We start from the raw sequence: 22,925 nt of genomic DNA, 5'->3' as shown, positions 1-22,925 counted from the left end.
AACTTCCTTGCTGCTCCTCCCTCACATGTGAGGTCTGTCTCATTCCAGAATATTCTGCTCCATCACCTCTGCTGTTCAGTTTCCCTGGCTACCTTTAAGATTCAATTCTAGTCCCATCTTGTGCTGAAGACCTTTCTCCGCTCTCCTCTGGAGTTGGATAGTTGGGTTTTGTCCTTTCTTCTCAAAGGACCAAAATGACATTGCCATGTTAAAGTCGAGTTACAGTGTATCGAACTATGGCTGATAAGACCAAAGGAACTCACAATGTCTGCCACAGGTTGGACTCTGAACCTTTGGGGTGGATTCTCTAACTTTGTGCATCTCTCTTTTGAGCTAATTCAATTCTGATTTGTTCATAGAGCACAATTCTCTCTGATGAGGGCACACCATGCTGGGCAGACCTGGGCCAGTGTCGGTCATACAATCAATTTTAAAGTTTTTATGAGAGATCTTGAGAGTGTCTTTGTATTGATTTTTCTGAACACCTTTTGAGTGTTTGCCCCGTGTAAGTTCTTCATAAAATAATTTTTTTTGGGCAAGTGTATGTTTGGCATTCAAACAATGTGGCCAGATCAATGGAGTCATGCTCTCTGCAGTAGGGCTGGAATGCTTGGCGGTTTAGTTCAAGAAAGAACCTCAGTGTTTGGTACTTTATCCTGCCAGGTGAGCTTCAGAATCTTCCTAAGACATTCAGATGGAGCCATTCAGTTTCCTGGCACGGTGCTGGTATGCCGTCCAGGTCTCATAGGCATCCAACAATGAGGTCAGCACAAAGGGTCTGTTGACCTTGTTTGGTGGGCAGTCTAATTCCTTTCCTCTCCCTCACTTTCTTTTGGAGTCTCCCAAACAATGAGTTATCTCAATCTATGTGTCAACCTCATTATCGATGTGGATATCCCTGGAAAGTATGCTGCCAAGGCAAGTGAACTTTTCCCACAGCATTCAAAATTTCACACCATCTGCTATAACTAACAGCTCTGCACATGGATGGTGTGGTGCTGGCTGATGGAGCACCTGTGTTTTCTTGTGGTGTTAGGCCAAAATTAGCACCAGCAGCAGAGAACTGATCCATACTTTGTAATCAGCTTCAGAGTGTATCTAATCATTCGCAAATAAAAAAAAAAAATCATGCACCAACACTCTCTCCACTTTGGTTTTGGCTTTTCAAGTTGAAGAATTTATTGGCAGTGCAGTAGCTGACTTTGATTCCAGGTTTGTCCTCATTGAAGGCATTTAACATGTCGAAAATATCACTAAAAAGTAGGGGAGCAAAAGCGCACAGCCTTGTTTCACTTCACTGGTGACTGGGAAAGCTCGAGAGCACTGCACGTTTCCCAGAACCCAGGCAAGCATGCCGCCATGAAACTGACGTCCTCTGTTGGTGTCTCTGGGCAACCAACTTTTGACACAATATTCCATAAACTCTAGTGATTAACAGCATCACAGGCCTTGGTCATATCTACAAACGTTGTACACAGACCTCTGTTCTGTTCCTGGCATTTCTCCTGGAATTGTTGGAGAGTAAACACTGTTATCGGCTGTTCCTGAGCCTTTTCTGAAGCCACCCTGGCTCTCAGGTAGGTGGCCTTTTTCCAGGTGTAGGATCAGTCTAGTTAGGAAGATTCTAGACCATAATAGGATTCCCCAGGCTAGGTTGGGTTAAGATTAAAGAAGAGTTAATCTTATCAGTAATGTGCTTTAGACTGAACTTTTAAAGTTTCAGAAGAGGAGAGCTCTGAATAGACCTCTAGATTATTGGTTATTAATAATTTCTCATAATGTACAGCATTATTTCGCAAAAATTTGAAGAATTAAGAGGAGAAAAATACTATAAATGAAGAGCTGACGAATGACTAAAGTTTTAGAACATCACTATTTTGTTTTATATCAAGTCTGAACAACTAAACAACTTAGTTGGTTCATATGTACCATTTTCCCAATATGATATATCAAATGTAACACTCTAAATGTGGTCTTGAAAGCCTTTCCTTCCCTTATTTTAGCTGGATAAATCATAGATTAAAAATTATCTGGTCCCAGTTTGTCAGTTTAATTTAAAGACTTGTATGTTATTGTATGTTACACTATGTTACACTATTCACTTTGCCATATGTCTGCATATGCTGGTGTGTGACTGACTCTCTGGTCCAATTTAAATGGTCTGGTGAATTAGTAATTGTTAATGGTCTTAGCTTCCTGTGAGATGTTTATTTTATTTGCTTATTAACACATTTATTTGCATAATAGTTACCTTTATATAGAAATTACATCCCTCTTTAGAGGCTTGAGGAAAAAAAAAACATATCCCCAAATGTGACTATCACTTGAACAAAGCTTTTATTTTATAGCTCTAATTTGCTGCTGGGTTTTTTTCCCTAATATCAGAAGAAAAAAATTTCCATGGTAATAATGGCACTTTTTTTTATGATACCATAAACACAGTATGAATGCAAGTATTCAAATAACAGGCAGGCCCCCTCAGCACTCTAGTTAACTGTTTAAGACTGAAGCTTGAAGGCCAGGTGCCAATCTGCACTGGTAGATTCCTCACTGTGAGTTCCCCATAACAAAACACAAGTCTAGTAAAAGAAATGAGGTTAAATCAATAACTACAAATTGAACAAAATATTAACCGTGTGCTAGAATTGATAATAATGCACATTTATTTGGAACAATAAGTTTATGAAGCATTTCCCTCATATTTCTTTAAGGTAGGCTAGCAGAATCAACATACATATAAAAAGCTGAAGCTCATAAACAGGAAATGGCTTGCTTAGGATCACACAGCTACTACATGCTGAGGTGCGATCAGAAACCTAGTCTCTTGATTCCAAGTCCAGGACTCTATTCACTGCCTCTCATTTGTAGTTCTCATTTCTCAGTGTCTTAAATGAAATTATTAAAACAAACAACAACAACAACAACAACAAAAACCTCTATTACTTCTCTAAGTAACTAGCCAGAGAAGAATGACAGAACAGCTCAAAATTCATTCTTTGTTTTCACTTGACACCTGCTTCTTCTAGTCCTCAGTTGGCCTACCATATGAGATACTATTTCAGATATAAGCAAGGAGTTCAACTTTTGTACAGTGCTCACTGGTCAAAACCAGAAATATGCTCTGTGGCTAAATATAAAGAAAACAGAAGACATGGTTCCTGTTCTCTAGTACTTTATGATTTATTTAGATAAGTCTAATACAAATGAGAATATACAAAAACGTGAATTGCAAATGCTTAATAAAAATCTTTTCATTCTTTCATCCATTTAAATGCACAACCAATTAGAGCAGCCACTAAATCCTGCTCTTCTTGGTTGTACTTTGTCAGAAGTTAGTTTAATTTTTCCTAGAATACAAGCTGTCCCTGTATTCCACAAGAAATGCTACATTGTATTCCTGCTTCTTCTTTCCAAACTTCAACCTTCACCAAAAGAATATTTTTTTTGAGCGTTGCAGAACAAGTGTTTGGCAATAACAAGAGAACATTAAATATAACATTTAAGATTCCCTTGCCTTTCAACCTTTATTTTTCCAGTAATTCAAAAACAATGTTAACCAAAGATTTCCCAAGGTGATTAAAAGAAATAAAATAAAAAAGATAACACTATACTTGCTGAAATGCACCCTTGAATTTCAACAAAGTCCTTCAGATCTGTCACTACATACCTGGGAATTGGGTTGCTTAGGCTCATCCATTCTCCCAGGAGATTCACTTCGGGCTCGGTGTCGCTCCGTCAGGGTGACAACACTGCCAGAAGGGCTAAATCTGTCGACAAAGGAGCATAAATGGGGTAACAGAAAAGTACGGTTAAAGAACTTCCAAGTGATGAGGTCATTCCCTTAGCCTATGGATAATGAAGGGGAAAGCATATGGAACAATATGATAATTTTCAGCATAGTAATTAAGAAATGCTCACACTGGGTCCATTTTGACGAAGTTAAAAAAATCACATTTGGTCCCATAAATCAAAGAAAAACCATTTTGCAGAATATGAGATCAATGGTACATAATGACCTAATAGCACTGAGGTACAATATGTAAATAAACTCCTTTTGTCACAACACTTCTAGAAAAAAAACCTAAGAAATCTGTAATATGATTCAATGAACTAAAATTCGCGCTAGGTCTATAATTCTGAGCCTATTCAGAGTCTGTGTGTCCCATTACATTTTAAATTAGTAAGGGATCAAATACCACCAACTTATATTTTTAAAAATGAGTGATAGAAGCTAAATAAAATTCTGAATCACTTGGATTAAAACTTCAGTTATTTTTATCACTGGCCAAATCTTGGGGCATAGAAATCAGAATGGTCAATTAAAAGTGCTATTTATCTATCTATATACTCTCCATGAGTAAAGGAATAAAAGAGAGAAAATATCTAAAATGTTACTAAATGAAGATATGAGAGGTCCTGGGTTATTTGCATCTCTATGGCACTTATTGATCTCTGCAACAAGGTCTTAACAGGCCAGTAATATGTTGTAGATCGATTGTCTATGCCAGTGGTCCTCAAACTTTTTAAATAGGGGGCCAGTTCACTGTCCCTCAGACTGTGGGAAGGCCGGACTATAGTAAAAACAAAAACTCACACTCTGTCTCCGCCCCTCAGCCCATTTGCCATAACCCAGTGGGCTGCATAATCGTCCTCAGTGGGCCGCATTTGGCCCCGGGGCCATAGTTTGAGAACCCCTGGTCTATGCAGTCAAAATTCATTTATTGACAATAGAGAAAACAGCAGAATATTCTCTTTGGATTGCAAGTAACCAATCTAAATTTTGGAGGAAAATGCTTAATGTACTTTCAACTCAATTCCATTATTAACACCTGTACTTCTTTTCCCTTAAAGACATGTCCTCAGCTACTTATATAGAAGCATGTTAAAAAGAGAAAAGTGGGGAAACAAAGAGAAAAAATAATGAAATGGTTAGGCCCTTGGCAGTGGTGGCCACTGATCAAGGCCAGCCAGAAAATATATTCCAATGGCAAGCTGAGAAAGAAATTCTCCATCCCAGAAGAATCTCCTTGGCTTCACACTACTGCCATAGAGAGCCAAAGAATAACCAGGACCACAGCAAAGCCTCCTTTGGAAGCGGCAGCTAAAGAAAAGCAAAGCAGGACCATAAAGGAAAGGGAAACTCCCCCAAGCCACCTACCTGTGCAATAACATACCCAGGAAGGGAAAGGCCGCCTGGTCCCCAGCTGACGGTCAGCTCCCTGCCTCGAATCCGAGGAAGCCCTGGCAATTACTGACGCTAGTGTGGCTGCAGATGCTATTCTGATTCATGGAAGTGTCTAACTTTACCATAGTTCTCACAACACTGTGAATACTTCAGGACTAGGAGCTTCCTGCTTTAAAAAAATAAGAATGCAAGTCTTTTGGCACACCTCCAATTTCCCCAACAGAGTCAATTCTTATTTCGTCTAAGCAACAGGGAGGGAAGATGCTCTCTAAACCAGAGAGATGGCCTGGATCAGTGGTACCTGAGTGACAGTCTGCAAAGGTGCAAAAGGAACCTTACCTGTCCATTTCACTGCTGGTAGGCCGAGTGGCCTTGGGCGCCGAAGACCCCAAGCCATAACTCTCTTGTGCTCCAGACCCGTGGCCTGTGGTGTCGATCACCATGGCGGCAACCTCCTCGGCACTACTTCCATCTTCTCCGGAGGGCTGATTCTCCGTCCCAAGCCACTCTTCCAGATTCTCAGTTTTGATCCGAACTCCTCCCAGAACTCTCACCTCATCATCACCCCGACCCCCCCGGTCGGCTACCCCCGTTTCCACGTACCACTGTCCTGCTCGGTTAATCCGAAGAATGGGCTCCCGGCTTTCCACGTCAGAACTCTGCTCAATTATCTGGGGGCTGGTTGATTCTTCGGGGGGACTTAGCTCCCTGATGTCCAGCACCGTGCTAACTTGGCCTCTTCGGCTCCCTTTTGGTGTATTGTGACGTGGGCTGAGGGGGCGGTTTAGATTGGGAGTGACTCTGTGAGATTCTGGGGGTCTCTCCTGATGCTTTGTCCTTGTCTGTCCTAATTCTGCCTCAACTTCTGCTACATTAATTTTGAAATGTATACCCTCCAGGATCTGTGTACATTTGTCTATGATGTGCTGCATCTGTAGGAAACTGGCAGCCGTAAGGTAACTGATGATATCTGCCAATTGCAGACAGATCCTCCCAGTGTAACAAAATGAAAGGAGCTGCTCGAAAACAGTTGGATTCTTGATGACCGATATAGACACAGTGCTCATCTCATTCAAGGACATATGGTCCCGGAAATAGGGCGAGCTGGCAGCCAACACAACTTTATGAGCCCGAAAAGCCTGTCCTTGCACATTGACCACAATATCACAGAGACGCCCCTGCATGCGCAGCTGGTTGAGGTGGCTCAGGACTGAGTTGCTAAAGTCAGGGATCTCCAATTGTATGTTCCCACCTTTCTCCATGTTGTGCCTGATGGAACAGGCTTTCAGCCCTGCTGAAAGAGGAAATAGGAATAATGACTACGAATCATAATTTCATTCCCAGTGAACTTTATAACCACACTATTTGAAAATTTTACTTCAAAATACTTCTCAAAAGAATAAAGTTACTTTTCCTATTTCTAAATGGGAAAACAGCACTATCAGGAGGTAAAGTCCACTTCTCCAGGGTTTGTGGTTAGTCACTGTGAAACTTGAAAAGAAACTCTGGACTTTATTAGACTATCTCAGGTTATGATGACACTATTTTTATTTATTAAGTTTATGTAGCTTCAGCTTTGAATCCAGAATTCAAGAGAGAAAGAATAAAACATTTAAATGTTTCACTTTTCAAATGTATATATTTTAATTTTTTCAAGATAGATAAAAAATGGAGAAATAATTGTTTTGGGGGGAGGGGGATTTGGGTTCTCAAAAATAACCAAGGATACCCCCCAAAATTGGGGTAAGTCCTAATTTGCTAGGTCCTCACATAAGATGTGAACATTTTATTACAATCCTCGTCCTACGTATATCGTAGTATGACTAATAACCTATTGAAAGCTGTGCCAGTTTTCCCAAGTAAACCAGCCAGCTCCTGAGAGAGCTGGCCTGGGACACACAGGCAAGAGTAATCTTGTTTTAGGAAAAGTGCCATAGGTAACTGGAGTGCACAGTGCGGATGCAGCGGGCCCATCTCGGGCTCTGCGGGCTGAGCGTTTATAGGATGAGGCGCTCCGGCCCGGGCCAGCATTTGTCAGTTTCACAGGTGGGTGGCAGCTCTGTGTGTGCACTGCCTCCCTGCCTGTCCTCAGCTAGGGGTGCCCTCCCTCCTGGCTCTGCCTTCTCCAGACTGCCCTGCGCGGAGAGCTACCTATGTGGCCGACCCCTCGGAGCCAACTTGACCTCCCCTTCCCCAGCCAAGTGGTGTTTGTTTTGAGACATGTAATTCGGAGAGAGCCCGGCCGATGCCACTCGGAATTCAGACGTGTTTATTTTGGAGCCCACACCAGCGCCTTTGGGTGAGCTGGTGCTCGTTTCCTCGTTCCAGCAGCTCCCGAGTGGGGCGGGAGGGAGCCACGAGAAAAGTCTGTCTGTCTCTCCCTTGCGTGGCTGGGGGTCCCGCGGGGCCACGGACTGGTGCTCAGTTTGCAGATGATCGGAGTGGGTAAGGGGGCACTGGGAAGGTGGGCACGGGGGCGGGTCTGCCAGGGAGGGGAAGGGGGCGTTCCCCCCGAGCGGGTCCAGCGGGGGTGGGGTGGGGTGTGGCTGCAGGGGAGTGGTGCCCGGCGGCAGCCGCGGTGGGTGCGGGTCTCGGGGGTCTAGAGGGAGGGGCCCCGAGTGGGGGGGCGGGTCCGCCTGCTCTTGGGGCTGAGAGGAGGGGGTGGGGTGGGGCAAGAAAGGTCGCCCCTAGCTCTGGGGTCGGGCCCCACCTGGGCTGGGCTGAGAGGGGGAACGGGGGCGGGGCGGATCCGAGCGGGCCGAGGGTAGGAGGGGGGAGGCCAGGACAGAGAGTCGGGGCCCGGACCCCGCCGAGGAGCAGTACCTACCTCCGGGGGTGGAAATGGGCCGGAATGGGCCGGAACACCGTCCCGGAAGTGAAACCCCCCGCCCCCTCCCCCCGAGCGGGCGACGTGCCGGAAGGAAATCACTCACCCTTACACCGCCCCCCCATCCTCCTCCTCCTCCTCCTCACTTGCCCCCTCCCCCATTCCACTCCTTTCCCCCTCCCCCTTCCTCCGTTCTCCACAGCTCCGCTTCCCAGGCCACAGCCCTGCGTCACGTGTCCCCCGGGAGTCCCGCCCTCCGCTGCGGGCTGGAGGAGGGGCCACGAACGCTCTGACCAGTCGAGTCGGGAGGCGGGGAGGAGGAGCAGGTGGATGAGGCGAGAGGAGAGGCTAAGTGACGTTCCAGCCTTCAGTTCCCGCTCTTTGGCTGGGGGGCGGTACCGAAGCCGACGGGGGCGTCATGACGTCACACCGCCTTTATATAAGGGGCCGCTCGGCCGCTTTTCGTTCTTTCCACAGCGGTGGCGCGTCTTTGCGTTAGGTAAGTTCTGCTGCGTTTGGCGCTTAGCGCGGCCCGGCCTTTGCGGCCTCGCGACTTTGGTGTTAGTCGGCACCCAGGCCCTCGCCGCGGCAGGAGACCGTGTCTTTGAGTAAACGTTGGATGGTTCCGGATTGGGTTCGGGACTGTGGGGCGGGATTTCGTGGCCCGAGAAGCCTCTGCAGCTAAGCTGAGGCTGCCATGGAGTTGGGGGAAGGAGGGGTAGAGCGTCTGGCTCCAGGCCTTGCTGTGTGATGAAAGCAACGTTGGTAGGGACATCTGAGACCGCTGATGAAGGCCAACGTCTCTGATGCGGGGCCTGGGCCGAGTCCACGCTGGGGTCCGAGCAGGCGGCGGGCACCACGTGCTCGTAGGCGCGCCTGAGGTAGATTGGCCGGACGCCTGGCCCGTTCCCCTGGAGCCAGGGAGTCGAGCGGAATTAACAAGATCCTTTCCGCGGCTCTCCGTGACAGAATTTGGGCCTTAGATTGCAAGGACAGACAGGGAACTAGGAGTGGCGTATGGCATTTTTTGCCGATAAAATGAGTACCGTTTTTGCTGCATATCGGTCATTATGCTGGTCAGTGAATTTAAGACGTTCGTTGCCACTGAGGCTTGAAATGTAATTTTTTTGAGTCGTTAGCTTGGATTGCTTTCCACAAAGCTTTTTTTATTTTTAAGGCATGGAGTTCAGGAAAACGGAAGCATTCCCCTTGATGCCCTTAAAGGTAAGCTTCCTGCCCAAGATGGGGCTTGGGAGGGCGCCGCCTACTGTAATACGTTGTGCAGAGTACGTAAGTTTGCCGAGTTCGCATTAGCGTCTCCTGTTAACTGGGATCTAGGTCTTAAAGGCCTGTAGTGTCGGGAAGTTTCCACGTGCCCGAAGTTGCTAAGCCTATGATGGTTTCAGAGTAGTGGACAGAAGTGATTTCTGACAATATCATACTGAGGCTTTAATGTTGAGGGACAGTAATTGCATTCAATTTAATTCTTTGGAATATTTAATCTTTTTTTTTCATGTACTTTACAGTTATGTGTCATGGATGAAGATAGTGTTACTGCGGTAAGTGTTGAATTTAGTTGAGTGAAAATGATGCAGCTTTGGGAAGTGTCTTGCATTTTGCATTTGGCCCAACCTCAAAGTTGTTAAGTATTGAATAACTGTGCCTTAATGATGAGTTTTTATTTGCTACTCTTGATCACAAATATGATGAGAGTCATTACCACCTCTTTCTTACACTGAAGCACTTAAACTATACAATTTGGAGATGTATACACAAGAAAATTGTTATTAACTGCTGTTTATTTCTCTCCCCAGGCTCCAAAGTATTACAGTCACAGGCAAACAGGTAATTACTTAAATATCTTTTAAATATTCACTATCTGAAAATAAGCAGATACTATGATGGTTGCATAGTTCAGCAGATAGAATAGTGAAGAATATATACCTTATTGTCTGATGTGTCTGTCCTATTAAAAACATTTTGCTAAAAATTCCACAAATAGAAATAACCTTGGGATTTTTTTCCTTTTGCCTCCAGGGACTTATAAACTGGAAACAAGAAATGGTAAGGCCTAAAGCTTAGCATTTAAAGGATCAGTGGAACTGAGGTCCTACTTATAAATTAGGAATTATTGTACTTTGAAATAAAGATTTTTGATTTTTATGGTCTTGGGTAAAATGCACTACAGTTTGCTTCAAGAGGTCTTAGGATAGAATGTTTCATTTCCTATTAACTGGGCAATAGAAATGGTGTTCATAATTGAATTTCCATGGGGAAGTTACTTGTTCAGTGGTTTCAAAGCCTGAGTGATGATAAGCCAATAGACTGACTTAAATCATGAAGGTCTAATTAGCTCTAGCTGATTTCAGGCTTTGTTTGAAACTTTAAATGATTAATCTAATTTGATGTTTATTTAACTAAAATTGGTCTCTTTTAGGTACCACCTGAATCTTGAAGATTTTCCAGTTGGATTATTTTGTGAGTGCTGGTGGGAAGAGTTGCTTTTAGATTTAACTTGATAGTATGGTATTATATTACCTACCATAAGATTACTTTTCAAAAAGTATTTTTAATTCATAGCAATATATTCCATTTGGATTTTGGGAAATAAAACATTTTAAAAGTCACTTAACAGGGTTTATAATGATGTCTTCAAATGTCTGACCTGAAGTCAGCATGTAGACAAATATAGCACTGAAGTGCCCTGTCACAAATTAAGCGCAACCTTTATTTCTCTGACAAAATCATATGTAATGTAAACTTTTGGTTTAGGTTTTCCTTGTCCAGATGCTGTGATTTCACTTGGAAATGGGTAAGGAAAAAATTTTGTTAATTGGGTAATTTTGGGGGTAATTATTGATTGAATATGTTATCAGTTTTCAAATACTTTTTCCTAGTTTAAAGAATAAGCTTTAATATTTTCCTTAATGCATAGGGAAGGAGTGAAAGGAATTTAGTACTTTGTTAGGCTTTAGTGTGCAAACTGGGCTGTTGGAGTTGACATTTTAAAATGTGTACTTTTTTTATGCCTTACATAGAAAATATTTTTACATGTGTAAAGTTTGTAAAGTTCTGGGGTGGAAAGTGCCTTTTGAAAAAGCAGTTCAATCAGTGACTAATTTGCATGTAATGTAATGGCATGTCATTGTAATTGTTCAAGAAAAAGTACATAAAGACAACTTGATTCTGATTGTCAGCCTATAAAGCTTATACCTTTGTAGAGTTGATTCATGATATGTCATGTACTGTTAGTGATGATTTATATATTAAAACAATGGGAATCTCTCTGAAAGAGAATGAGGATTTTCTTTTTCTGAAACAGTACAGATTTTGAATAGTTGGTTTAGAAAGAAACACATTTTGGCAAGATTTTAATTTCCTGTTATTTTTTGCAGATGAAAAGTGAATTGTCAGTTCAACAGTGGACTTTGTCCTGAGTTAAAGTGAAGCTGCTGAAAAGGTGATATTCTAATTTTAGATTTTAAGACATTTCAATTAGGTTACATTATGCTAAAAGTGGTGTCTCAAAGCTGATATGATGATGATAACATAGTTCAGCAGATCTATGGTGATGAATACTTGTTTTTGTCTTTCGCTCCTATCTGATGTATCTGCTATTGAAGATACCAAAACTATCTGTAAAATCACTACCCAAATGAAAGTTATAAAGAGGTAGCAGATAAATTTTTTTTTGTTGCCCATAGTAAATATTCTTAGAATGGGATTTTGAAAGGTTCCTCTTTTGTGGTTTTTCTTTGGATAGTTTTGGCATCCCCTGATTACAATATGGCTTTTCTTTTTTCAGCATAAAATGTCTTGGGATTGGACACCGGTAAGTGAAGTCATTTTAGTTTGTCCAATTTGATATTTTTGAGTGTAACCAGTGATGAAAAAGATTCTGCCAAATGACAAGATGATTTTAATCATAAACCGTTCCATAGTTTAAAACTGAGGTTACATTTGGAATCCAGAATGCAGTGGCATCTTAACAAATCATTAAGAATTTCATTTAGTTACAATGGCCTATATTTCTATCATTTTTAGTCACTGCAAGAGTATGGGAAAATAGGATAAGAAGAGATGACAAAATAGAGAATTTCTCTTCATAGTAAGAGGCCAAATGTCCAAGTTGCAACCTTCTAAAGTTTTATCATCTTTTTATAGATTTGACAATAATCAGGAGCCCAAATATTATAGGAAGGTAAGAACTTTTTACTTAGATTTTGCAGTTTGGGGTGTGGAAGTTGTAACCAGTGATGTTATTGATTCTGCCAAATGAAATGGCAATGATTTCACCCATAAACCGTTCCACTTTTATTCTGAGGTTATCATGAAAAATCAATGGTTTTTCAGGTATTGAAAATCTTTAGCTCATTACACATTTCTTTGCCTCCTACATAGCGATACTTGTAATGAACCATCAGAAAATGAGACTGGACGGCTGTCTTAAGCTCAAGTAAGTTAAAGAGGGGAGCAAAATCAATCCTTGTTCATTAGAATATGATGACATCATCCTTTACTTGAACTCTCTCACTGATTAAGTGATGAGAAACTAAGGTCTGATAATTAACAAAATCCTGGAACTTCATTCGCCTAAATTTTTGTTTTTAAACTAAGAGTGGTCTTTTGTCTTACAGGTAGGAACTTTGGGTGACCTGAGAAGCGGAAGCAGAACAAAATGCCAGTATGCTGTTATCAATTGTACTCAACAGAACTTTAATAAAGTGGTATTGTACATTATTTGCTGTCATAATCTCATTCATAATAATGAATTTCCAGATAAAAAGCTCACTTAGCACCATTACTATGGCAATGCATCCATACTAGATTATGAGGTATATTTGGAAGGAAAGAACATTAGAGTGTATTCATGAGCCTCACTGAGCTTAGTCATTTTAATTGAAATATTTTAAATTAACTAAACAATTTTGCAAGAAGAGTTTAAGTGTGTAAAAACTACCTATTGCCTCATTTGGCAAGAAAACTAAAGGAATGGCAGATCCATGCAGATATTGACAGGGTGTAAATCAATGGCAGTTGAGGTCAGTGCCCAGGTTTCCTTTAACTGTCCATTAGACTAGGAGTTTGCCAATTTTTCCAAGGAAGTTCTTCGCCATCTGTAACTCAAAGTTTAACACAAAATGATTTCTTGTGCTTTGCTTTACTCCCTACCCATTTCCTATAACTATTTGAGTTGCAGCTTTAGGAATTGGAAAACACCCATTGATTTCTTCCGTGTTCTCCCCTATTCCACCCCCCCCAATAGCACAAGGTATAATTGCATGTGACTTAAGTCAGCACAAATATTTAACCCTTACCCATAAGCCTTCTATTTCTTCTTTCTTGAAATACCAAACTTCGTTATGTCTGTTGAAGAGTCTAAAAGGACTGTTATAGCCAGCAGTATAGTAGAAATCAGAATGAAAGGGTTGACCCTCTTTCTTCAGAGTATCTGCTAGCTCTTTGGCTTCTTTGCTGAATTTTTCTGCAGAAGCAAATCCTCCAAATGATCTGCAATAAGATGAAAAGATTTTACCTCAGGCAAAGCATTTTAAATTGACATTCTTTGGGGAAACTGGGTATCAGTTGTACAATGTAGGGTGGAGTCCTGATGACCCATTTTACTTGCATGTCAAGGGGGTCTCTACCTCCCTGAAGTGGAAACAAATACTACCTGACAAAAATGGCTGCTCCTTTCCTCTCCTCAATGAACACATCCGGGTCTGTGGGCTCTGGTGGAGAATTCTGATGCTTAGTTGGTACAAAGAAGGAAACCTTGTATTCAGTGGTGCCAGGTTGCACCCGGCAGGTCACTGGCACTGTCATCTCAATCTTAGTCTCTGGTAAGAAAAAACTCAATAGTGATCTACATGGATCTTGCTAAAACCACAAAAGGGAATTAGTTGAAGAAGCTAAATGGCCTATGTTGGATGTCTTCAAGAGGCAGATAACAGGGATATAGATTGATGTTTTGGGTGATCATTTGTATTATATTTGGGGAAGATAATTAGGATAGTGCAGTATGGGCTATACCTGTTGATGTAGAAAATATTTGCATATTTTTGTTCAGGAAAGTTATTCCAAGCCACAGTGCTCATGAAAAGCAAAATTGGAAATTGCAAAAATACCAGCCTCAACTATCTGGAATACAAGTTGAGGCTAGTTTGTAGAATGTAACCCAAAATAGCTTACTACTCATAATTTAAAGGACAGTCTTGCCTTAGGTATAGAAGTGCCACTCATTAAGCCTCAATTTGGAATTAGATCAGTGCAATAATGTTAGTGTTAAACTTTGGATGTGACAGGAAATTTTGGGAGACCTTTGCAGTTACCTCTTAGGGCATTCAATTACTGGTGACTGCCTTATTTCAACTAATTGCAAAAGCTGCCTTCTGATAATGGTGGCAAGAAAGGGTGAAACCTGAGGTTGTGCCATACCCAATGGTCTTAAAAACTTAAAAACTAGTCTTTGGTTTAGTTGGTCTTGTCTGTGGAGCCCAACTCTATAGGATTGCCACCTATAATGGTAAGGTCATTCTGGGTACTGTTTGGGGGATTGAAGAGCTGGATACCTGTCTCATTCTCTCCCTGGATGTAGTGGAAGAGTTTGCTGAACCCTTGACGAAGGGCCTCCTTCTGGCTCTCGCCTTTGATCACAGTACTGGCCCATAACCCAGCCTCATAATGCCGGAGTTCACATCCGGGCACCTGGGAATACAACCATCTTTTCAGGATGTGCTCTGATGGACAATCATTAATTTGAATTTATGGTCGGAAGTGGCTTTGTCATATCAGGTTCCCTACCAGATAAGTAGGGTTTGATAGCTGAAGTTTCAGCTTATCTGGTATACAGAGACCCATGAACAAACCAAACCTTGCAACCAACTGCCCAATACCAAGTTGGTTAACCAGTTTGTATGTGACTGAACTACAAGAATGGATACAAGTGAAACAGTAGCGGAAAAAAAGTCAAGGGACAAAAAGGGCCAAAAATACAATATGATCTCTTTGTCTTGACTGCCCTAGCAGTAGTTAGGTTGTCTAGTCAAATCCCCAACATCCATCTCTCAACCATCAGGGTTTTGGCCAGCATCATCCCTGCATCTTGATGCAAATATTAGTAATGTGCCTACTGATGTAGACCACCACCAGGGTGCTAAATGGCAAACCGAGGATCTTTGCCTTTGCTCAATTTCTAAAGAAAACTTGGTAAGTCTGAAGTTACATTTCAATTCCCACACAATTACCTCCACCCCAAATACTGGCAGTATTTACCGCAACCTCTGCTGGGCTCCATTGAGGCGACTCCCGGTTTTGGGACAGCAATGTCTTTTTTAGGGATCTGATCATGGCCACACCAGAGCCCAAGGGGAGTCAGCTGAAAGAACAGGCACAGAGAAAGATCTGACATTACTGTAACAGAGCAGCATATCAAAAGAAATGCCTGGCCAGTGCACTGAAAGGAATAATTGTGATTGTGGGTAAACTTGGCGGTCTTTAGGAAAACATTAGGAAAGTGTCCCAAGGATTGAGATGGAAGAAAGTCAGATTTTTTTTTTTAAAACATGGGAAAAAGTGGCTTCTGCAATCTTAAACTACGAAGTAGTTCGAGGTGGATTATTAAACAGATAATTTGTGAGCACATAGAAAATGGGTGTCTGCTGGCAGTTAGAGTGTGTTTTGTCATCCCCCATCATGTCTACATTTAAGAGTTGCTATATTGCTAAATAAGGAATACTTGAATATTCTTGAACAAGATGAGGGAACTAGTCATTTGGAGGATGATATAGGTGAATAGCTTCACAGTTTCAGGCTCAGCAGTTGGAGCCCTAGCCCCAAAGTTGCAAAAATCTGAGACAAGTTTCAACCTCTGACTTGTTTCCTCATCTGTAAAATGAGAATAATGACACCTACCTCCCAGAGTTGTGCCATTTGTAAAGCACTTAGCAAATGTTGGTATATAACATGCCATTAATGTTGTTAATGGTTGAATGACTTCCAGAAAATGAAAATAGCTCTGCATGGGAAGCCTACAATTAGTGGGACACTGAACTCTTGTTGTTGGACACCTTGTCTGTTCAGTGTAACTTGTTTTTGAGATTTGCCAAAATGACTGAGTAGGCTGCTGTTTTATACATGAGACAAGACAATAGGCAGAAAAACGATTTGGCAGTCATGTACTACTACTATCACCACTACCACTACTCTATTCCCCTCATCAACATTATTTATTGCCACCACCATTATTACTGTATCACTATTTATATAGCACTTTAAGATCTGAAAAATGCTTTGCAAATATCTTATTTGATCCTCACCACAACCCTAAAGGGTAGGTGTTATCCCTATTTTATTTGTGAAAAAAATGACAGGCAGTGGTCAAGTGACTCACCTAGAATAACACAAATTTGCAGTCACTCTTTAGTTCAGAGATATTTTTGGGAGCACAATCAACTTTTTAAACAAAATAATTTTGGATTGTGGACTGAATCTAATAGCTAATTATTGCATTAGGACTTTTGATATAATCTGTAAAATGTCAGATTCTACGTTGTATTTGAGGCTGCTTTCTGAATGGCATAAATAACAGGACAAGGAGAAAGCTTGATAGATTTCATTTGAAAAATTCATGGGGACTTTGAGGAAGGAATGTGGCATATAATATTGGATAGAGTTCTAACTCTGGTGGTTTGGATCAATTTTTCTTAAGGGAAAGTTCAATTAATAGATGAATGAGTGTATATATGACAGAGAAAGTTTATATCCAAAAATGATATAAAAGTGAAAAAAAAAAAACCTCATCGTAGAAAGGACTTTGAAGATACTGATTATATGTTAAATGACCACAATATAGCAGTATGATGTAGCTCTTATAGAAAGGAACATTGGTCATTTAAAAACTATATATGTAATGTATTCTTCTCTCCTTAGTCTTCCATATGCACCTCCATGTTATAAAATGAATTTGGAAATATTGAGTCAATTCTTGCTTGGTGGCCAATGTTAGTTTATGAGTTCTCTTCCAATGGACAGGAGAGTTCTGAAAGGCTGCATTGTCAGCTGCATAGCTGAGGGACAACAAGTAGGCAGAGCATCAGGAAAAACTACCTTGCCAGCCAAGCTGACTGCCAACTTAAAGGAGAAGGGACAAAGGAAGCACTAGCGTTTGAGAGAAGATGGGATAGGACAAAGTTTTAATAGGATCTGTACCACTGTTTCTTTCCAGCTTTCTGTCTTGTGAGAATCAAAGGATGTCTAACAGAATTTATGAAAATTCATTAAGATCAAAGGTCTAGGGGTGGAAAAAGACCCCTTAGAGGTAGGTTATCTTGCCCAATTACAAATGAAGTAGCCCTGAAGAGATAAGAGTGCTTTGCTCAAGTTCATATAAAAATCATGAGCTTAGACCCACAGGTTTCATTTAGTTGTCTTGTTGCTATTTTTTTTTTTTTTACATAAAGCAAGAAATGAATATATTGTTTCTCAGAATTGTGCATAATGAGAAAGGTAGTTGATGAGGCCATAATGATAGTCTCAATGCTAAAATTTCAATTCAGCCATCAGGGAAACTGATCAACCTAATTTAGTTGGGCAATTTTATGTATTTGGCTTATTAACAACACTTTTGTAACAGCCTTCAAAAAATTTCCTGATTCAAAGCTTTCAAAAAAACCCCAAAAATCTTCTAATGTCCCATGACTGCCTTTTCCTTCCTTTCCTTCCCACCTATCCTAATTCCTAGAATTGGAAAGAGATTAAAGAGTTGTAAATACTTACATCTGAACACGCTTCAAGTTCCCTGGTCCGTTTTCCAAAGTGCAAATACATACCCAGATGTACGTATTCGAGTGTGGATGAGAACACTTGGGTCACTGTTGTAAGACTAGGACACTCCTTCCATTTTTCTATTGGTGCAAACTGTTATAAGAGCCAAAGTATTTGAAGCACCAGCACCCACATATGGCCACTCTGGGTTGGGATGCCATCTGTTTAATTAACGGAGCTTGAAACAAAGCCTATTGCCATGGACATTAAGAGGAGCACAAAGAGTGGATTTATGTGTTGTTGTAGTATTCAAGCATCAAAATTCAGAAATAATAGATTGCTTCTGCTCATCTCTAAGTAATGTTTGCCCATTAGGATATAGATGCCACTGCCTTTCAAAGGATCAACTCCCAAGTGTTCATTTTTTCACAGTGCTTTTGACAATTTTCTAAGGCTAAACTGCAGTGCACTTGGTATAGAGTTGCCTCTTGATATGTTACCTGGACCAATGAAATGAGAGTGTCTGGATGAACAAGGGTTTACACTAGATTGCCCCCAAAGGGCTCTGCAAACCCTCCCACCAGAGTGTTAGTCTTCTTGAACACCCCATATAGTGGTAACAGACATAGCCAGTGTAGGAACTGTTTGGCTTTTATATCTGTATTTGTGAAGGGAGAGCTATTTGGGGGAGTTGTGATAAAGATTCCAAAAAAATAAGATATTGAAAAGATATGTTAGAAGAGGGGAAAAAGAAGTTCAGAAGGAGACATTAGAAAGAAAGGGAATTTTGTTAGCATTGCGAAATTTTATATTCACTTTATATCAAGAAGCTGTTTCACATGTAATCCTTTTTTATTCTTATACTGAACTGTTTGTTAAATTTATAATAAAAAATTAAGAGGAAAATTCTAAGGGGTAGTACTGGCATGAATGAGAGAATGATAATTTGCTGGTTGTAGTGTGATAACTTCAGTCCTGCCTTTAAGAAAAATTCATGGCATTTGGATCTGAGAACAGGAGTTCTTCTCCAAGGCAGTGTGGGAAGCAATGGAAATGCAGGAGCTTCTGCCACCAGCCATATGAGCAATAACTTCTTTAAGATCACTTCCTAATTGTAAAACATGGTTACTGAAAACTTTGGTATCTTCACTTCAGAAGGTTGTTGTGAAGCTCAAATTAGGTGAAATTTAAAATGCCACACAAATATCAATGATGAATATTATGAGCTAGGCATTATAAGCTATAAGCCAAAAACCTTTAACTAAAGAAAGTGATGAGTTGTCTTATTATCTCTATAAATCTTCATGGAGGAGATAGACTTTCAGCCATTGTTCAAATTAGAGAAGACAGAAAATAGTGAGAAGAGGATATGGGAGTATTTAAATGGGTAATGGTATTTTAACAGAGGTACCTGACAAAATTTTATATCAGAAAAAGCCTTACAGATCACAGAGTACAACTTTTTGTTACAGATGATGATCTGTATCCACAGAGAAATGTTAGTGGTTATCTTGACTGTTATCTGCTAATTATTTCTTTGGAAGTCAGAAAAGGGTATAGGGCCAGCCAACTTTAGAAAGACTAAAGAGTTCCAAGAGGTTAGTAAAAAGGGTTTTTGTTATTAATTAATATAGAAAGACCTAAACTTTTAAAAAGAAGGAAAGGGGAATTCTTGGAGTAAACAAACCAGTTGCATAGGACCATTGTTTCCAAAGCAGAAGGGCATAAAATGAATCCATCAGACGTGGGAATAGAAGTATCAGATGACAACAAGGAGAAATTGTTCACAGCAAGCATCACTGCTGGACAATGGCTACCACTGTTCTCCCCAAGAAATAGCCAGCCCCTCTCCACCCTTCTTATGCCCCTTTAAAAGCATGTATCTTACAGTTATTTCTCAGGATTTTTTTTGACTGGAACTGGAAAATTTGTCTTGTTTGAAATTAAGCTTACAAATTCCTAAATTGAATGGAAAGAACCCCCAAAGCTATTCAGATATACATACCCTTGATCAAATGATACTTCTGCTAGGTTTGTATCTTAAAAAGATCAAAAAGGAAAAGGGCATATATAAAAGATATTTATAGCAGTTCTTTTTGTGGTGGCCAACAATTGGAAACTGAGGAGAAGCCAATCGACTAGGGTACGGTTGAACAAAGTCATGGTATATGAATATGCTGGAATACTGCTGTGCAATAACAAATGAAGAGATGGTTTCAGAAAAACCTGAAAAGGCATGTGAATTGATGCAAAGTGAAGTGAGCAGAACCAAGACAGCAATTCATAAAATAACAATATTGGAAAAGTAATTAACTTTTAAAGATCTAGTAACTGTTCAAAAAGGACCAACTACAATTTCTTATGAGGAAACTACAATTACAAAGACTCATGAGGAAATGTATCCACCTCCAGATAGACTAATGGAGCAAGAATGCCAATGGAAGCATATTTTAGCTACTGAAGGAATTTGTTTTGTATAACTAACAACATATTTGTAATAGATTTTATTTTTCCTTCTCAATGGGTAAGGAAGGGGGAAAATCTAAAACTTACAAATAAAATTGAATTAAAAAAACCGAATTCCCAAATTGAGCTATTCCTAAAATTGCCTTAGGATATCTCAAAAGTTAAAACTATCAGGGGGTATAAATATATAATAAGCATTATTAAATTAATAACTAGAGATCTAGTAGGTGGGAAGATAAAAAGACCTGTTTTGATTAAGTCCTGCTACTGTGACCCTGGGCAACTTAACTACCTTCTCACTGTCTCCAGGTAACTTGTCTCCTAGACTAAGTTTTGGAGCAGTTGCCCAATTTTGTGTGGGCAGGTGGGGATGAGGGTAGAAAGAGAGGGAGATGGAAATCTTTTATATTTGCAGAATTATAGTTCTAGTTAAAAAAACCCAAACCTCCCAAGACAAGTGGTAGAATTTTAGAATAAAGTATTTTTTGCTAGGCATGAAAAGGACTTAAGCAATGACATTAACAGATTCTCTGAAATCTAATGCTGATCTTTTTGAATTTTGGAAATACTGGCAGTACAATGATGTTTCTTTTTTTTTGCTGAGGCAATTGGGGTTAAATGACTTGTGCAGAGTCTCACACATCTAGGGAATATTAAGTGTCTGGGGCCAGATTTGAACTCAGGTACTCCCGACTTCAGAACTGATGCTCTATACACTGTACCACCTCGCTGCCCCAGCATAGTGATTTTTCTATGATGCCAAGAAGAATTCTTTGTCAGGTTTGAGTTTTTCGTTAATTTAGAAGAGGTGAAAATATTTAATGTTAGAAAATGGGTGATTAGATGTTGATGAAAGAGGTAACGGGGAAAAAATAGGACTGTTGTCTAATGAAGGTTTTCAGTTCACTTCAGAAAAACCTTTAAATGATACTGAGAAGGAAAACACAAGTAACTTTGATGTCACTATTGAAATCCATTAAAAATTTTCTGTTCACCAAGTGCCTACCAAAGTTAGGCAAGATGTTGTTACAAGACAAACTTGAGGGAAAAGCACCATCTACTGGTTAGCCAACTTTTCTGTAGTTTAACTCCATCTATGTTATGCACATCTCAAAATATAAAGACAAATTTTATTCACCAGAAAAATATAGTTTTTTAGCTGATTAGATCATAAGCCCAAGATTTATATCTCTCAACTATAATATAATAAAAAACGGAAGGTATGTCAAGCTATTTTAAAATTTTGGACCAAATGCATATAATCCAATTTAAGGTAAGTCAGGGAAGATCATAGTCCTGTTTATATGTCTAGTGTCAACTCTAATCATTAATTTTTTTTCCCCCTGAGGCTGGGGTTAAGTGACTTGCCCAGGGTCACACAGCTAGGAAGTGTTAAGTGTCTGAGACCAGATTTAAACGTGGGTCTTCCTGAATTCAAGGCTGGTGCTCTTTCCACTGCGCCACCTAGCTGGCCCAATCATTAATTAATTGAACCAACTTTCTTCTTTTCATTAGTACCATTAAGATCACTTTTATATAGCAGTGTTTTATAGGCCATGAAATGTTTTCCCCACAACAAACTCTTCTGAGTTTGGTAATTTAGGAATTGTAGCTGAGTGTCAGTTAAGTAAGCCCCAAGGTACACAAGGTTTCCACTAGTGTGGTAGTCAAAATATGAACATTATATTCTTTCTATGTCATCAAATCTCAATTAGTACCTCATTTCCTGATGCTTCTAATCCAGGCAGGGATTTACATTTAGTAATTAAATTAGTATTCTCTAAACAACATAAAATAGTTGATTACAAATCTGTTATTCGTTTTTGTTTGGGCTTTAGTTATATAACTGATTAGCTGCCTCTATATATGTATATTTGGTAGTTAATGATAGCACTTAATAAATTCAGAACACTTTAATTTTCCCTTTAATCCTCATAACTACTTTGTGAGGTAGGTCAATGGTATCATGATTAGGTTTCAGATAAAGACCCTAGCTGAGGTGAGACAATCTTGGGGTCCCTGGCCCTAGAGCTGGGCCTCTGGACTGACTTCTTGCCTGGTGCCCAGTTTCCTCTTCCACACTGCAAGTGAAACATCACAATTTAGCCAGTTCTACTATGGGATAAGACCCTGTGTTGGCCTTAATCACCAAATCCCAGTTATTGCAGCATTTTCTACCAGACACAATTCTGGCCATTTTTGCTCCAAAGAATGCCCTGGAGAACCATGGTGAATGGGCACAAAGCAGTCATCCTAGCCACCCAGTGGGCCCAATGTCTTTGTCTGTGATAATACTGGATTCTATGACTGAGAGAGGAGACACCTTCCATGTGTTGCACACCTTCTTCACTAGCCATCTGGCCATGGGCTGGACTTCCTTTTTTCCCCAATGTTCAGGAGTATGGCCTAGGGATTTTCAGCCTTGGCAAGGCTTGGGAGCACCAACTCTTGTGGAGACTCAGTTTCACAGATGACAGAATTGACATCTTTTCTGTCTGTGACTCCTGGGCTCTTGATCTGGATATGGTAGGGCTCTATATCTTCAGAAGACATGTAATCTGGGGCATTGCTCATCAGGTCATGTCCCCGGAAGGACTTTGGAAAGGCAATGACATCTCTTATGCTTGGTGCTCCAGTGATAAGGCACACTAGTCTGTCTAGCCCTATAAGAGAAACCTTGTG

General features: G+C 40.4%; 4 protein-coding genes, 1 long non-coding RNA gene and 10 other non-coding genes across 22 annotated transcripts in view; 12 read left to right on the top strand and 3 right to left on the bottom strand.

The window, feature by feature from the left end:
• ZBTB37 (zinc finger and BTB domain containing 37) overlaps positions 1-6,447 on the bottom strand; it is a 35,911-nt gene extending 29,464 nt beyond the window's left edge. For all 3 annotated transcript variants that reach the window (XR_012489010.1, XM_074308379.1, XM_074308378.1), the window contains exons 1-2: positions 5,525-6,447; positions 3,668-3,767 (exon numbers count right to left, since the gene is read on the bottom strand). Coding sequence is in view for 2 of the 3 variants with exons in the window: in XM_074308379.1 (XP_074164480.1) it covers positions 3,668-3,767; positions 5,525-6,447 (1,023 nt within the window). In the remaining variant the exon portion in view is untranslated. The remainder of the gene's footprint in view (positions 1-3,667; positions 3,768-5,524) is intronic.
• On the top strand, positions 1,365-6,818 carry LOC141565405 (uncharacterized). The gene is made up of 2 exons (XR_012489016.1): positions 1,365-1,577; positions 4,852-6,818. It is a non-coding gene; the product is annotated as an uncharacterized LOC141565405 (long non-coding RNA).
• A 420-nt stretch (positions 6,819-7,238) lies between these two features.
• Positions 7,239-12,752, top strand: LOC141565402 (uncharacterized). 2 transcript variants are annotated; one of them, XM_074308388.1, is made up of 13 exons: positions 7,239-7,630; positions 8,215-8,511; positions 9,190-9,236; positions 9,539-9,571; positions 9,827-9,857; positions 10,050-10,076; positions 10,450-10,490; positions 10,785-10,824; positions 11,408-11,472; positions 11,818-11,844; positions 12,177-12,213; positions 12,414-12,468; positions 12,650-12,752. In XM_074308388.1, the coding sequence occupies exons 1-7, from the start codon at positions 7,618-7,620 to the stop codon at positions 10,458-10,460; spliced, it is 459 nt and encodes a 152-aa protein (XP_074164489.1). In that variant the 5' UTR covers positions 7,239-7,617; the 3' UTR covers positions 10,461-10,490; positions 10,785-10,824; positions 11,408-11,472; positions 11,818-11,844; positions 12,177-12,213; positions 12,414-12,468; positions 12,650-12,752. The 2 variants fall into 2 exon arrangements, with proteins under 2 accessions (XP_074164489.1, XP_074164488.1); XM_074308387.1 differs by lacking the exon at positions 7,239-7,630 and having other exon boundaries at positions 8,022-8,511.
• Positions 8,749-8,828, top strand: LOC141542038 (small nucleolar RNA SNORD74). The gene has a single exon (XR_012482043.1). It is a non-coding gene; the product is annotated as a small nucleolar RNA SNORD74 (small nucleolar RNA).
• LOC141542080 (small nucleolar RNA SNORD75) lies at positions 9,401-9,461 on the top strand. The gene has a single exon (XR_012482084.1). It is a non-coding gene; the product is annotated as a small nucleolar RNA SNORD75 (small nucleolar RNA).
• On the top strand, positions 9,906-9,975 carry LOC141542073 (small nucleolar RNA SNORD77). The gene has a single exon (XR_012482077.1). It is a non-coding gene; the product is annotated as a small nucleolar RNA SNORD77 (small nucleolar RNA).
• On the top strand, positions 10,314-10,377 carry LOC141542039 (small nucleolar RNA SNORD44). The gene has a single exon (XR_012482044.1). It is a non-coding gene; the product is annotated as a small nucleolar RNA SNORD44 (small nucleolar RNA).
• On the top strand, positions 10,651-10,714 carry LOC141542074 (small nucleolar RNA SNORD78). Its single transcript, XR_012482078.1, has one exon. It is a non-coding gene; the product is annotated as a small nucleolar RNA SNORD78 (small nucleolar RNA).
• On the top strand, positions 11,256-11,336 carry LOC141542016 (small nucleolar RNA SNORD79). The gene has a single exon (XR_012482022.1). It is a non-coding gene; the product is annotated as a small nucleolar RNA SNORD79 (small nucleolar RNA).
• On the top strand, positions 11,543-11,626 carry LOC141542043 (small nucleolar RNA snR60/Z15/Z230/Z193/J17). Its single transcript, XR_012482048.1, has one exon. It is a non-coding gene; the product is annotated as a small nucleolar RNA snR60/Z15/Z230/Z193/J17 (small nucleolar RNA).
• Positions 11,891-11,968, top strand: LOC141542035 (small nucleolar RNA SNORD47). The gene has a single exon (XR_012482040.1). It is a non-coding gene; the product is annotated as a small nucleolar RNA SNORD47 (small nucleolar RNA).
• On the top strand, positions 12,261-12,339 carry LOC141542034 (small nucleolar RNA SNORD47). Its single transcript, XR_012482039.1, has one exon. It is a non-coding gene; the product is annotated as a small nucleolar RNA SNORD47 (small nucleolar RNA).
• LOC141542010 (small nucleolar RNA SNORD81) lies at positions 12,506-12,582 on the top strand. The gene has a single exon (XR_012482016.1). It is a non-coding gene; the product is annotated as a small nucleolar RNA SNORD81 (small nucleolar RNA).
• Positions 12,712-15,423, bottom strand: LOC141565403 (heme-binding protein 2-like). 3 transcript variants are annotated; one of them, XM_074308389.1, is made up of 5 exons: positions 15,288-15,400; positions 14,585-14,720; positions 13,687-13,852; positions 13,331-13,523; positions 12,712-13,135 (listed from the first exon to the last, which is right to left on the bottom strand). In XM_074308389.1, exons 1-5 carry the CDS (start codon positions 15,360-15,362, stop codon positions 13,085-13,087), a joined length of 621 nt encoding a protein of 206 aa, XP_074164490.1. In that variant the 5' UTR covers positions 15,363-15,400; the 3' UTR covers positions 12,712-13,084. The 3 variants fall into 3 exon arrangements, with proteins under 3 accessions (XP_074164490.1, XP_074164491.1, XP_074164492.1); XM_074308390.1 differs by having other exon boundaries at positions 12,712-13,129; XM_074308391.1 differs by lacking the exon at positions 14,585-14,720 and having other exon boundaries at positions 15,288-15,423.
• Positions 12,712-22,925, bottom strand: part of DARS2 (aspartyl-tRNA synthetase 2, mitochondrial) — a 37,791-nt gene continuing 27,577 nt past the window's right edge. For all 3 annotated transcript variants that reach the window (XM_074308375.1, XM_074308374.1, XM_074308376.1), the window contains one exon: positions 12,712-22,906. In XM_074308375.1, the coding sequence (XP_074164476.1) occupies positions 22,650-22,906 (257 nt within the window). In that variant the 3' untranslated portion in view covers positions 12,712-22,649. The remainder of the gene's footprint in view (positions 22,907-22,925) is intronic.

Source organism: Sminthopsis crassicaudata, chromosome 4 (genome assembly GCF_048593235.1).
Source record: "Sminthopsis crassicaudata isolate SCR6 chromosome 4, ASM4859323v1, whole genome shotgun sequence".
Classification (NCBI taxonomy): Eukaryota; Metazoa; Chordata; class Mammalia; order Dasyuromorphia; family Dasyuridae; genus Sminthopsis; species Sminthopsis crassicaudata.
This window is presented reverse-complemented; position numbering and strand designations above follow the sequence as displayed.